This window comes from Zalophus californianus, chromosome 11 (genome assembly GCF_009762305.2).
Source record: "Zalophus californianus isolate mZalCal1 chromosome 11, mZalCal1.pri.v2, whole genome shotgun sequence".
Lineage (NCBI taxonomy): Eukaryota > Metazoa > Chordata > Mammalia > Carnivora > Otariidae > Zalophus > Zalophus californianus.
Genome location: NC_045605.1, coordinates 55,176,974 through 55,191,278, shown reverse-complemented (window position 1 = coordinate 55,191,278; position 14,305 = coordinate 55,176,974). Strand labels below are relative to the sequence as shown.

General features: G+C 57.3%; 1 protein-coding gene across 1 annotated transcript in view; it reads left to right on the top strand.

The window, feature by feature from the left end:
- The window catches only part of CAPN5 (calpain 5), a 48,250-nt gene extending 34,221 nt beyond the window's left edge, over positions 1-14,029 (top strand). The window contains 12 exon segments of the mRNA XM_027580923.2: positions 3,050-3,258; positions 6,242-6,434; positions 7,224-7,417; positions 8,084-8,123; positions 8,125-8,162; positions 8,664-8,859; positions 9,487-9,609; positions 10,819-11,015; positions 11,926-11,944; positions 11,946-12,042; positions 12,613-12,749; positions 13,530-14,029. Of these exon segments, the coding sequence (XP_027436724.2) occupies positions 3,050-3,258; positions 6,242-6,434; positions 7,224-7,417; positions 8,084-8,123; positions 8,125-8,162; positions 8,664-8,859; positions 9,487-9,609; positions 10,819-11,015; positions 11,926-11,944; positions 11,946-12,042; positions 12,613-12,749; positions 13,530-13,928 (1,842 nt within the window). The 3' untranslated portion in view covers positions 13,929-14,029.
- The last annotated feature ends 276 nt before the right edge of the window (positions 14,030-14,305 follow it).

Below are 14,305 nucleotides of genomic sequence, written 5' to 3'. Positions count from 1 at the left end.
ACTGCATATATTACAAAGCTGAGCTTCGCCCGTCTTTGGCCAGTGGGAGCCTCTTTAGGTTGGTTCTGGAATCCTTTGATGTGGCCCGAAGGTCCTTGGTTGCTGCCTTGATTCCTGGTACGATTGAACGTGGTGTGGGAAGGTTTGAGTTTGTGTGCCTGTGTGAGCACACCTTCCTGGACTGTGTCTTCCTTCTCGCTCAGGACTCTGCTGGTAGTAGAGGGGGTGTGGGATAAGAAGCTGGCCATGCTGGGCCCACCGGCCATGTTGTAGGAGGGGAAACTGAGGCCCACAGGGATTCCCTGACTCAGGATCTCCAGGCCTTAGAGCCTCATTGGCTGCTTTCTGAGCCACAGAGGGCACAGGGCCAAACGCCGGGTTTGGCTAATGATCCCGCTGCCTCCCCAGCAATACATCCCGGCACGCTGTGAGGGCTCCTCTTCCTCCATCCCCAGTCCCCGTGCGGTCCAGAGCTTTCAGAGCAGGAAGGAGTGGAGGAGGGTACGCTGGCCAGGCCAGTGTGCTCAGGTTCAGACTCCCTATCCTTCCGTGCCCTTGGGCAGCTCCTCATTCCTCAGCCTTCCCATCTGTGCAGTGGGGATGATAAGCCACCGTGCATGTGCCCCATTTTTGATACAGCTTTCTGTCCTGAAAGCAAAGTGGGAGGCGATTCTGGGGGCTAGGGCAGAGACTGGCCCGGGAGATTTTCGAAAGGACACAGAATTAACTGACAAGGGACCACCAGGCAGTATTGAATCCTTGCTGGGTTCCAGATGGTGTGCTGGGCCCTGAAGCCTTGAGTGTGAATCCTACCTTGCTCACCGGTCCTCATGGGCAACATCGGGCCCGCAACTTCCTACGGTATTGCCCCGAAAGGTGGTGGGAATGGCCAGGGGCGGCCGAGTGAAGAGCCTGGTCTGTGCCTGGCCACAGGCAGGCCCCGCTACTGGCACTGTGGCCCCTCTCACGGTGCTTGGCATTTTCATTTGCTTGGTCTCCAGTGTCTCACAGGGACCATTTTTCTTTGCCCAACGTCCCTGTTGATGGTAGCAAGTGTGTAAACAAAAGAAGCCTTCTTAATGAGTGTGGGGATTGGGGAATGGCTTTTGGCTGAAGTATCTTGCGCAGGCTGGTCTGGGCTTTGGGATTTACGGCCTCCTGATGCATCTCTGGCTCCTCCGCCTGGATGCCTGGGTGCCCACCCCCATCCCTGAGGGCAGTTTTCTTCCAGAAGGAGCTGTCCATGGTCCCAGTGGGGTCAGCCCTCCCTTGCTCCCAGGCTGGGGAGGGCCAGCAAGTCACCCTGACTCTAGGGTGAGGGGCTTTCCCTTGTCTGCCCGCCTCCTGCTGCCCAGATTTGCCTAGTCTGCTTGGAAGCGGCTGCTGGCCCTGCGGGTCGGGCTCACCGCTCCCTTCTCTCCACACTCCCCATGCTCCCCATGTCAGCCTCAGCATTTGCCTCTTGAACCAGACTAGGGACTTCCTGGGGGCAGGGACCGTGGCTGATTCACCTGGGTCCTAAGTGTCAGCACAGGCCCAGTATGGAGCGGTCTGCAGGTCACAAGTCTGAATTCTGGCTTCAAACCCAGGTCTGCCTGACTCCACAGTGTGTGTTTTCTAGCTGTGTGACCCTGGGCAATTTGCTTGCCCTCTCTGAGCTTTAGGGGTATTTAGCTGTAAAGGAGGGATGGATGATAGTAATCTATGCACAGGGTTATTGTGCGAATTAAACTGAGATAAGCCCTGGCGGTTATAGGCATGGCACCTGGCCTGTCCCAGATGTTCCATAAAGTAATATGTAAAAATCAATGCTTGTGAATTTTAACACCTGTTTATTGAGCACCCTCTCTGGGCCAGGCCCTGGACTAGGTGCCAGGCATACAGCAATGACCAGGCCCGATGTATCCCTGACCTCAGAGAGCTAATGTTCCAGTGATAATAACAGAATTGAACTGAGTGACACACACTTGTTTAACTATATTGCGGTAATGGTCCCCAAGAAGTGCCAGGGGCCGTGAGTCGGACAGATGGGGGTCCTGGCCTGGTCTGAAGAGTCAAGGAGGGCTTCCTGGAGGAGGAGGTGGACCCTAAAGGGCAAGTGAGAATCAGCTGGATGAAGAGGAGAAGGAAGACAAACCATGAGAGACTATGGACTCTGAAAAACAAACTGAGGGTTCTAGAGGGGAGGGGGTGGGGGGAGGGGTTAGCCTGGTGATGGGTATTCAAGAGGGCACGTATTCAATGGAGCACTGGGTGTTATAGGCAAACAATGAATCATGGAACACTACATCGAAAACTAATGATGTAATGTATGGTGATTAACATAACAATAAAAATTATTAAAAAAAAAAAAGAGGAGAAGGAAGAGCAGGTGCAAAAAGTTCTTGAGCGGAGAAAGCCCAGAGCAGGGAGCAGGGGCCGAGGGAGGTAGAAAAGCTGTCCCGGCAGTTGGTGGCGGGGCAGCGCACATTAAGGGTTTGGACTCACTTCCCAGGGAAGTGACATGATTGGAAAGATCACTGTGCTGCTGTGTGGGGAGAGGGCACGTGTGGCGGCTGATGCTGTCACAGTGTTCTGGGGCCAGGAGGTGGGGGCTGCCCAGGCTGGTGCCAGGCGACAGCCGGGAGATGGATTTTAGCAGAATGTAGGAGCTCAGATGGGCCTGATGGGATGGGGCGAGGGAGAGGGAGGGGCCGGTGTGGCTGCCAGCTTCGGACTCGGGCTGGACTGGGTGGCGGCAGCACCATGCGCCAGATGGGACCTGGGAGGAATGCGAGGATGCAGAGGGAGGCCCGAGGAAGGGGGCGGGAGGCTCAGAGAGCCTTAGAGGGACAGTTGGCCAGAGCCTACGCCTAACCACTGCAGAGGAGGGAAGCTGAGGCCCAGAGATGAGAAGCGTGCGCCCTAGTCCCGCGCTCATTCATGGCAGCGATGGGGGTGGAACCCAGTACTCCTTTCCGTTCTGATCCCCTGGAGGCAGGCGCCCCCGTGTGCTCGGGAAGCCGGGTGTGACCCTCACTGTGTACCTGTCCTGTCGCCTCCCACCCAGGTCATCCCAGACTGGAAGGAGCAGGAATGGGAGCCCGAGAAACCCAGTGCCTATGCGGGCATCTTCCACTTCCACTTCTGGCGCTTTGGGGAGTGGGTGGATGTGGTCATTGATGACCGGCTGCCCACAGTCAACAACCAGCTCATCTACTGCCACTCCAGCTCCCGCAACGAGTTCTGGTGTGCCCTGGTGGAGAAGGCCTATGCCAAGTAGGTGCCAGTGGTGGGCCAGCGGGTGGGGGCGGGGGGCCGGCTCCTTGCAGCTGCTCCTGCAGCCAGCGCTCCCGGCTCGGAGAGGCGAGGGGCTCTTCCGAGTCACACAGCGTGCTCGGAGCCTGGGAACCCACCCAGGGCGTGGTGGGGGGGAGACCTGGACTGACAGTCTGGTACCTGGTGTCCCGTTCTTAAAACCAACCCACACAGACAGGAATGGTTTCTCCTTGTTCTACCTGAGAGGGCAGAGCCAGCACTCACATCCGGGTCGCTGGTTTTTTCCCACAGATCCAAGCTGCCAAGCCCTCCCTGGCAGCCTGGCTGGGATGTGGTATCTCAGAGCCTGGGCTGGTTGTGAAGGGTGGGCCCTCCCTGCCCGATGGGCTCCCGTTCGTCCACTCATCCATCTCTACCTGACTGACTGTCCATCTGTTCTGTCTCCACCGACCCCTCCTCCTGCTCTGTGTCGGACCCTGGGTTCCCAGCACGGGCCCGAGCAAGGGTTTGCTGAACTGTGGAGGGCTTTGGGGCAGAGTGACCTGCTCAGGCCCCTGCAGGTCAGGGGCAGACCTGGGGCAGGAGGGCCAGTGGGGTTGGAGCCCAGCCCACCAGCTCCGTGGGAACCTCTCCCTGGTTCCGCCTCCCAGGCCCATCTGTTGCTTTCCTTGGACTGTGTGTGTGTGTGTGTGTGTGTGTGTGTGTGTGTGTGTGTGTGAGAGAGAGAGAGAGAGAGAGAGAGAGAGAGAAAGGAAAACGAAAGACACCAACTTTCAACATCAAAAACAAATTCAAGAAAGCACAACATTGACAGATTCCGTTTTCAGTCCAAAGAAAGCAAAACTCGCCCCCTGGTGGTCACTGAGTCTCCCCGGTCCCAGCTGCAGGCCCCTCTCCCTTTCCAGGAGAGCCCCCCAGTAGCCCCTTCTGCTCTGGTCTCTATGCATCTGCCTATTCCAGCTCGATCATATAAGTGGAATCGTACAGTATTTCCCCTTTCGTGTCTGGCTTATTTCTCGTAGCGTGATGTTCTTGGTGCTGATTTATGTTGTAGCATATCAGCGTGTCCTTCTTGTCTAGAGCGGCACAGAATTCCATTGCATGGATATGCCATATTTTGTTTCTCCATTCATCTGTCGATGGACTTGGGTCGTTTCCACCTTGGGCTATGGCGAATGTACTGCTGTGAACCTTGGTGTGCAAGTATCCGTTCGAGTCTCTGCTCTTAGTTCTTTGGAATATATACCTGGGAGTGAATTGCTGGATCTTATGGCAGTTCTATGTTTAAATTTTTGAGTGGCCACCGGCCTGTGTTCCACAGCAGCTGCACTATTTACGCTTGCTTGCTTTTTCATTTATTTACTTTTAAAATTGTGAAATGAATGCATGTCTGTCATAGCAAATCCAGAAAACGTAGAAACCCAGGAAGAAGGTAATAAAAGTCGCCAGTACTCCTGCATATTCTTCCAGGCCTCTCTACTCCCCTTCTCTGTTTGGGGCCACCTGAGTTAACCAGGCTGCTCCTCTTCCGGAACCTTCACTCCCCTCCCCTCCAAGGCCCCGCCCCCCACTCCTGTCTCCCTCCCTTGTGCTCCCTGTGTCCTCTCCACACCCCCCCCACCACTTAGCAACTCTTCTAACATCTTTGATGGCTCTTTTTGTTCGTAGGTTACCTTGCAAAACCTGTGTTGCTGTTTTGTAGAACACTGCAAAAGATAGATCAGTCGGAGATTTTCATAGATAGGTGTAGATTTTCAATTTATGTAATCTGTTCTGTTACATATCCCATTCTGCTGCTGACGTTCACCTTCAGCACTGCCTTTAAGACCCCCAGCCTTTTCCTAACATTCATAGAAGAAGCCACAGTTGTGCCCCTAGCACCTGGTAGGTTGCACATAGTTGATGCTTAGTATTTTGTATTCTTTATTTTTAGTTATTTACTAGTCATCTCTACACCCAATGTGGGGCTTCCTGTGATTTATTATTTATTTATTTATTTATTTATTTTTAATTTTTAAAAAGATTTTATTTGAGAGAGAGAAAGAGAGCGTGCGTGCCAGTGTGCACAGGTGGGGGGAGCGGGAGAGGGAGAAGGACAAGCAGACTCCCCGCTGAGCAGGCTTGATCCATGGGATCATGACCTGAGCCAAAGGCAGACACTGAACTGATTGAGACACCCAGGCGCCCCCCTTAATGTTTTTTAAATAAGTTATTGCATACTTTTATTTTTTGTTTTTTTCAAAAGGTTTATTTATTTATCTTTAGGGAGAGAGAGAGAGAGGGAGACAGAGTGTGTGTGACAGGGCAGGGGCAGGGAGAGGGAGAGAATCTTGAAGCAGACTCCCCACCGAGCACGGAGCCTGACACCGGGCATGATCACACAACCCCGAGATCATCACCTGAGCCGAAACCGAGTCGGATGCTCAACCAACTGAGCCGTCCAGGCGCCCCGCATCCATTTTAAACATCACTGGAATCCAGCTGTATTGTTTTTTCAAACGTACCAAGCGAGCACTAGCATTTTCCTGCCATAGGAATTCCTTTATAAAGCTTCATTCAACGGCCGTCTCATGTCCCAGAGCACAGATGCAGCGTTAATTTCTAAAGTCAATTCCTTGTTGTTAGACATTTAGGTGCTCTCTGGGTTTCTATTGTTATAAATAATGTGAATTCTTTATAATTGACGTTTGAAAAAATACATGAGCTTTTAACGCTTTTGAGAAGAATTGCTTGATTTCTGGACAGCTAATTTTGAGGACAGGCTGCTAGGGCGAAGGGGAATTTGGGTGATAAAATGGTGTGGTTCAGTGGTACAAGCATTGGCCTAGAGACATGGATTCCAGTGTTGGCTCTGCTGTGACCTGCTGTGTGACCTTAGCAGTGTGCTTGACCTCTCTGAGTCCCCAAAATCTCCCCTGTAAGGTGAGGGATTGCGACTGGCTGGGGAGCGTGAGCTGGGAATTCTTTCCACATTGCTCCCCAGGCTGGCGGGCTGTTACCAGGCCCTGGATGGAGGCAACACGGCGGATGCGTTGGTGGACTTCACAGGAGGCGTTTCCGAGCCCATTGACCTGACTGAGGGCGGCTTCGCCAATGATGAGGCCAAGAGGAACCAGCTCTTTGAGCGTGTGTTGAAGGTGCACAGCCGGGGAGGCCTCATCAGTGCCTCCATCAAGGTGAGAACACAGAAGCAGCCCTCCCCTTTGCCAACCCTTCCTGGAGTGGGAGCTGGCTGTGGTGTCCCCGGCAGAGCCCCGGCTCAGACTGGCTCCTAAATCTGCACCCTCAGCCTGAGGGGAGCCGTTGGGGGGGTGCAGCTCTAACCTCTATGGTATGAAATGCTTTCCGGTTTGACCAGCATCCCCCCCCTTTTATGGGCATCTTGTACTGGGGCAATGGGTGTCTGTGCCTGTGAGGGTCCCCTTTGTCGGGGTTTGAGGCATCACAAGCTACAAGGTGACCGGAAGAGGGGAGCGACCCCCTGCGGCTGGCACAGTCCCGAATGCTTCCAGAGGATTGTCTTACTTCATTGACTGCTCCTATTTCAGGTGGGGAAGTTGGGGCTCAGTGCAGACACCAATGGGGTGTTGATGGACCAGCCCTCTGGAAAAATGAAAAGCCCTGATTTGTAGCATTTGCTGATTTCTGTGGTGTAAATACTCCCAGCGTGTTGATTTCAAGCTAATGTTTTAACAGTTGCACGGTTGAGCCAGTGCCAGTGAACTCCAAAACACCCCTGGGCCAACCCCACTTTAGGTCCCTTCCTCGACCCCACACTGCTGCTCCCTGGGGGCTTTGCGAACACTGAGCTCAGTCCCTAACCGCTGCCTCTGCTTTGCGTGGGGCTGCCATGCCTTCCCCGTCCTATAGGGGGCGGTGTAGGCACACTACCCACCCCCACCCCTGCCCCTCCCATGGGAGCCTGACGGGGCTCTGCCTGTCTGGGCAACTGTGTCCTCCTGCAGGCAGTGACAGCAGCAGACATGGAGGCCCGCCTGGCGTGTGGCCTGGTGAAGGGCCATGCGTATGCCATCACTGACGTGCGCAAGGTGCGCCTGGGCCATGGCCTGCTGGCCTTCTTCAAGTCGGAGAAGCTGGACATGATCCGCCTGCGTAACCCCTGGGGCGAGCGGGAATGGAACGGGCCCTGGAGTGACACGTGAGGCCCAGGGATGCGAGTGTGGGCACAGGACAGACCCTGGCTGGGTGGGCCCCGTGTGAGAGCTTGGGCAAGGACAAAGGTGGGCTCCCTGGAGGTGGTGGCTGGACCTTGAAGGATTTGGGAGGAGGATGACAGTAGATTTACCCTGCAGCGGGCGTGTGTGGGGGGGGTGGGGGGGTGGAGGGTGGATTCTGCAGGGCAAGGACCTGGAGGTGGGGATAGGCCGATTCCGGTAGGGGACAGAGAGCCCCCGCCTGGTGGTGAGTGGGGAAGAAAGCAGGGAGGGAGGCCACCAGGGGTTAGAATGGGGGTGACTGCTCTGTGTTCAGCTTATGGTCCTGGTGAAGCTAGGACAGGAGCAGAGCCAGGCCCCCAGTGAGGGAGCGCCCTCCCCTGAGGGTCATTCTGCCCTTGCCCCCCCGCCTGTGGCTTTGTTCTCAGACCTCCGGCCCCTGGCAGGGAGGCAGCCCATGGTTACCTGTGCAAGTGGCAGACAGGCTTTTTGGAGAGGGGCTGGGCCTGGCCCTGGTGCCCCCAACTACACCTACACTGATGGAGGCCTGGTGCTGAGCTGGCCCTCATGCCTCCTCTCCCTTGCCAGGGTGGCCCTGGTGGGGTCTCTCCTCTTACGCCCCCCCTTCCCTCCCCATGTCCACATTCCAGCTCGGAGGAGTGGCAGAAAGTGAGCAAGAGTGAGCGCGAAAAAAATGGGTGTGACTGTGCAGGATGATGGGGAGTTCTGGTGAGTGTGCTCTTGCCCCGGGTGGGCATCTGGGGCTGGGGTGCGGGGTTCCTGTGGCAGGGAGCACCGGAAGGGGAGGCTGGAACCAGGGCTCGAGCAGATGCCCCACCATCAACTTGCTCTGTGGTCTTGGACAGGTCATGCCATCTCTGTGAAATGAGTCAGGCAGTAATGGGCCCATCATCCCCATGGTCCCTACTGCCAACCTCAGGGGACCCTGAGCAGCTGAGCTGCTCCAGCGCCCAGCTCCTGTCCGCTGGAATTTGTACCACATGCTTTTATCGCTTTACTGAATTCCTACACTAACTGTGAGAGAGACGGCTATTGTGCGATTCCTTCCCATCTTACACATCGGGAAATTGAGGCCAGAAGAGCTGTGAGGCGGCCAAGCACCGCCGCGTCCACACTCGCTCCCGGGGGTGGCGGCTCAGAGCACGCAGGGTGGGTGGGTGGGTGGGCCAGTCAGGGGACCTGGCCGGCTCAGCAGCCCGTCATGGCCAGGATGACCTTCGAGGACGTGTGCCGGTACTTCACTGACATCATCAAGTGCCGCTTGATCAATACATCTTACCTGAGCGTCCACAAGACGTGGGAGGAGGCCCGGCTGCGGGGCGCCTGGACGCGGCACGAGGACCCCCAGAAGAACCGCAGTGGCGGCTGCATCAATCACAAGGACACCTTCTTTCAGAACCCACAAGTGAGTGTGCTCAGGGACACCCCCGGCCTTTGCACCATCCTGCATGACCTTGGGTACCTCCTGTCCCCCTGTGGGCTTCTGTGTGCCCGTTTAGTGGGGGGTGGATGGGCATGTTCGAGGGGTCCTGGGTGACCTGCAGATGGTAAAGACAAGGAAACAAGGCTCTGAGGACTCACGGGTGTCTCATCCAGAGTTACTGGGATGCTTAGAGGGAGGCTGAGCCGAGGACTCGAACCCCTTGTTTCTACACCCACAGTGCTGCTCTTTCGAGAGGAGCTTGGCCAGGCTGGCTCTTCCTCAGGGAGGACATCTCTCCTGCAGCCTCCTTAGTCATGACCCTGGCAGCTGTTTAGTTCTCATGTGTGGTGTGCCTTCCTTTGGCACCAACTGCATACAGGCTCGGAGCTGAGCATCCATGATGTCACCGAGTCCCCCCGCCCTTCCCGCAGGGTGGGCATCACAGGCCTGGGTCACAGGTGAGGGACCGAGGCCCAGAGAGGTGCCGTGACTCACCCGGGCTCTCACCGTTGAGCTGGGGCCTGCCTCCGGCCCAGCTTCTGGGAGCCAGCAAGCCCGTCTCTGGCACGGTCTTACCGCAGTATCTCCCTTCCTCGGCCATCCCTGCAGTACATCTTTGATGTCAAGAAGCCGGAAGATGAAGTGCTGATCTGCATCCAGCAGCGGCCAAAACAGTCTACCCGCCGGGATGGCAAGGGTGAAAATCTGGCCATTGGCTTTGACATCTACAAGGTGAGGCCAGCTGGGACCCCTGCTGTGGGTGAGGAGAGTGAGGGAGCTGGATTTTAGGCCACCTGGGCCTGGGGGAGAACACTCTAGAACACTCTGGTCACCGACCTCATCCCGCCCTCTGGCCGCAGTGGCTGATGCCGCGGGCCTGCTGTAGCGTGAGCCCTCTTTGGAACACCCACAGGGGGCCCGGCCTGCCTGGGATTGGCTGCCTGGGAGCTCTCAGCTTGATTTCTTCCCGTCCCGGACCCACAGGCTGTTTTGGTGGATGGGAAGGGGAACATTGCCGGTGGTCAGGCCACACTCTGGGAGGCCCCTGCTGCTCCCTCCCTCAGGGCTCTGGGTCCCCCTGAGTTGGAGGCCCTGCTGGGCCTTGGGAAGAAGCATCCTGGGCAGAGCCAGGCGGACTTACCCTGGCTGCTCCCACAGGCCTGGGGCCCGCGGCCCTCCTTACATTGCAACACCCGGGCTGTGACAGCACACATCGTAGCAGGACGCCACGGGCCCGCCAGACACCCAGAACCTCACGAGATCACATGGGTGCACTAGGCATGTGGGTGGAGCTGAGGCCCTGCGTTAGATGTGCACGGTCATGTCATGACCGCCTGCACATGTCCTCGTGTCGTGCTGGAGTGTCGTGACCTCACGTGATATGGCTGTAGCTTATCCTGGCACTCGTTCCAGGAGTTGGCTAGCATGTCCTGGCAGCTGGTGACGTCATTTCATGGACCTGGGCTGTCACGTGGGCAGACAGTGATGCTTGGTCCGTCGTGAGTCAGAAACTCCCCGACGTTGTTACCAGGGGGGTCCTGTTGTCCTCCTACTCCTAACAGCTCTGCTGAGATCTAATCCATGCACCGCACAGTTCACTCATTCAGAGTGTACGGTGACTTTTAGTGTATTCGTAGAGTTGTGCGACCATCGCCACCATTTTCGAGCATTTTCGTCACCCCGAAAAGACACCTCGCCCCCTTCAGCTGCCACCACTCGGGCCCGTCCGCCTGCCCCGCCTGCCCGTGTCGCCCAGCCCCGGGCCTCGGGCAAGCACCCGTCTGCCCCTGTCTCTGCAGATTTGCCTTCTCTGGGCACTGCATGTATGTGGATTCTGTCGCGCCTTTCACGGCGGTGCGGGAGTCAATGTGCGACGCGGCCGGGGGCCGGGGGCGCGCGGAGGGAGGCGTGCGTACAGCCCAGCCCCCGCTCTCCCCGCAGGTGGAGGAGAACCGCCAATACCGCATGCACAGCCTGCAGCACAGGGCCGCCAGCTCCATCTACATCAACTCACGCAGCGTCTTCCTGCGGACGGACCAGCCCGAGGGCCGCTTTGTCATCATCCCCACCACCTTCGAGCCGGGCCACACTGGCGAGTTCCTGCTTCGGGTCTTCACTGACGTGCCCTCCAACTGCCAGTGCGTGGGGGCTGCTCAGGGCTGGGATTGGGAGGCCCGAGTCCCATACCAGGCTGACCTGGAATCTGCAGCCCAGGGATGTTACGTGTCTGCCCCAGGCATGGAGGCCAGCCCTCTGGCCTCCCTGGGCTGACTCTGGCACCCATGGCCTTCCTTCTCCTCCCTTCCCCTGCTCCTCTGTCCCAGCCTCTCTTGGCTACGTAAAGGGACGGTGTCTCATATGTGCATAGCACTTCACAGTTTACAAAGCTTTCACTCGTCTCATTTGCTCTTCCTGAACCCTAAGTGGGGGGCCTGACCCCCCATTTTACAGATCAGGTTTGGGGATCAAGGTTGGGGGCGGTTTCCAAGGTCATGACCCCAGTGGTCGAGTTGGGCTAGGCAGACTGCTGGAGCCATGCCATCCCTGCTGGGGTGCAGACCCTGTGAGCCCCACACTGCCCTCCCACCGTGGCAGGCAGTCCCGATTCAGTGCTCCTCGCACCCACGGCACACCTGGAGGCAGCATGTATGGTGGGCTCAGTGGACCTGAGTCCTGCCAGTCCATGTTCCGCCTCTGTCCCACTTTGGGGCAGATCCCTTCTGGTGAGCCCAGTGCTTCGTAATCCGTAAAATGGGCATGGTAATAGTCACCTATCACCCAGGGCTTTGGGAGGATTACAAATAATGCCTGTAACATCCCAGCAGAGGGTTTGGCCCACAGCAGGTGCTCAGTAAATTGCTTTTCTCTCGGGGAGGATGGGGCACCCCTGAGAGAGAGCAGCAGGAAGCCCATGGCAGTTTGCCCAGGATGAACGAGGTCTGGACTAAATACTGCTCCCCTCCCCTTCCCCCTTCTTGAATCCCCTCCCCTTCCATCTCCCTCGCCCCCTCCATCACCTCACCCCTCTCCCCCTCTGCCCCATCCCAGGGAGCTGCGCCTGGACGAGCCCCCCCCGCTCCTGCTGGAGCTCCTTGTGCGGCTACCCCCAGCAGGTGACCCAGGTGCACGTCCTAGGGGCTGCTGGGCTCAAGGACTCCTCCACAGGTGAGCTCACCTGGGGGAAAGCTCTGGGACCCACCTCACCGAGGAGGTACCCCCATGCCCTCTCCCACTGCTTAGCAACAGACACCCAGCCTCTAGAGCTCTCCTGCTCTCCCTCCCTGGGTGAGCAAACCTTTCCTAACATCCACACTGGGCCCAGCCTTGGAATGAAACTGGGTGCCTAGAGAGGAATGGGCTCTGCCACCTGCTCTTGGGCAGCTTCTGGTGTGGGGGGACAGTCAGACACAGGGACAGACCGCTGGGAGGCACGGCTTAGGGAAGGCTTCCTGGAGGAGGTGGCCCTTCTCCAGGCTGAGGAAGCATTAAGATATGCTGGTGAAGTGGATTAGGGGAGAAAAATGCTCGGGGCAGGGGGAATAGCATGGAGGCCAGGGATGGCCAGCGTGCCCCCCTCCTATCTCTGAAAGTTAGGAAGTGAGTCAGGCTCCCTTTTCCTGAATATGGGAACTCTGGCTTCTGCTTTGGGGAGGGGAACTCACCTCCCAGACATCTGTCCCTTTGGGTCCTGCCCCAGCCCCCACCATCACCCCATTGCCCATGCGATTTCTCTAGGGGCCAACTCTTATGTGATCATTAAGTGTGAGGGGGACAAAGTCCGCTCGGCCGTGCAGAAAGGTACCTCGACGCCCGAGTACGACGTGAAAGGCATCTTCTACCGCAAGAAGCCAGGCCAGCCCATCACAGTCCAGGTGAGCCTGCCCCATCCCAAAGGCCCCTCCTGGGCCCCCCTGCCTGACGCGTCCCCCCTCACAGGGGCTGGGCCCAAAAACAGTACGTGCTGGTTCCCACTCTGTCCCTGACCTGGTAGGGGCTCGGGAATTCTCTTACTGGCCCTTTCCCGTGCCCCGGAGTCTGTGAGGTGGGCGCGTTGGATTAGCTGGTGTGATTTAGGGACACAGCAGGGTCAGGCCAGGGACAGTGGTCATCTCTGCCAGTGGCTTGGGAGTTGCTCCTTAAATCGCTCTGGAGATGGGTCTACCTGGAGAGCTTGCACCAAGATGAGATGCCCTGTGGTGCGGGTGGCTGTTTCCCCAAGAGCGAGGGACCAGAAAGCCAGGGTCCTGGGCATGGGATGATTCTGGGCTCATTAGCGGGAAGTCTTCTGTCCCCCAGGCCCAGGACAGCCCCTCCCTGGCTGTGAAGCCACTATAGGATTTCCAAACTTTCCTAACACTGTGTCCCACTGGATCAAATCACAGACCCATAGATGTTGGGGCTGAAAGGACCCGTAGGGGCCATTGATCCAACCCTCGTATTGAAGATAGGGGAAGTCAGGGCAGCAGGTGTTTCACTTGTCCAGTGTCACCTAAGGTCAGCGGCAGAACTAATAACACACTTAACTGTACATGTGGAAGAGAGTTGGACAGATGGGAGGAAGCCTGAGGCTCCGGAAGGGGTACAGCCAGACCTATATTCCTGCTCTTAAAGTTGCCCCCCACCCCCCCCCATGATCTGCTGTCTCCTCCCAGATCTGGAACCACCGAGTCCTGAAGGACGAATTCCTGGGCCAGGTGCACCTGAAGGCTGACCCCGATCACCTCCAGGCCCTGCACACTCTGCACCTCCGGGACCGCAACAGCCGGCAGCCTAGCGACCTGCCCGGCACTGTTGCCGTGCGCGTCTTCAGCAGCGTCTCCCTCACTGGCCGTCTGACACCCGCCCACCCTGCCTGGCCTCCACAGTTTTACCATCTGCATGTCCCCAGCCTGGCCAGGGGACTAGCCTGGGAGCCCAGGACGCTGGGGGGCCTCTTCCCAGCTTTTCCACTGACTTGCGGGGTGACCTGGGATGGCCTCTGCCCTTCTCAGGGCCTCAGTGTTCCCAGGCCCCCTGAAGCGTTCCCTTCTCATGGAGGGGCCTTCCTCTGAGATTGACAGTAGCTCTCCTTCCCCAACTGTCACCACTGCGAAGGGACTCTATCCGTTGAAAACATTTCCCAAGGCCCTGCTGTCTGCTGACCGGAAGTTGCCCAAGAATTCCACTTGTTTACACGCAGTCTTGCCACGTCCCCAAACCCCACTCATGGCCCCTATGTCCTGGGCCCGCCCCTGTGAACCAGACCTTGCTTTCTCTGTCACCGACACCTGGTTTGCTAGCCACCTTGAAAGGACTCTCAGCTCTTGCTGGGTTCCTGCTTGGGCTGGAGTCAGGAAGATGGGCAGGTGATATTTGTTCATTCTCTAATCCTGTCCGCTTGCCCATCCACTTATTTATTCAACAGAGATTTGCCAAATGAATGAACGAT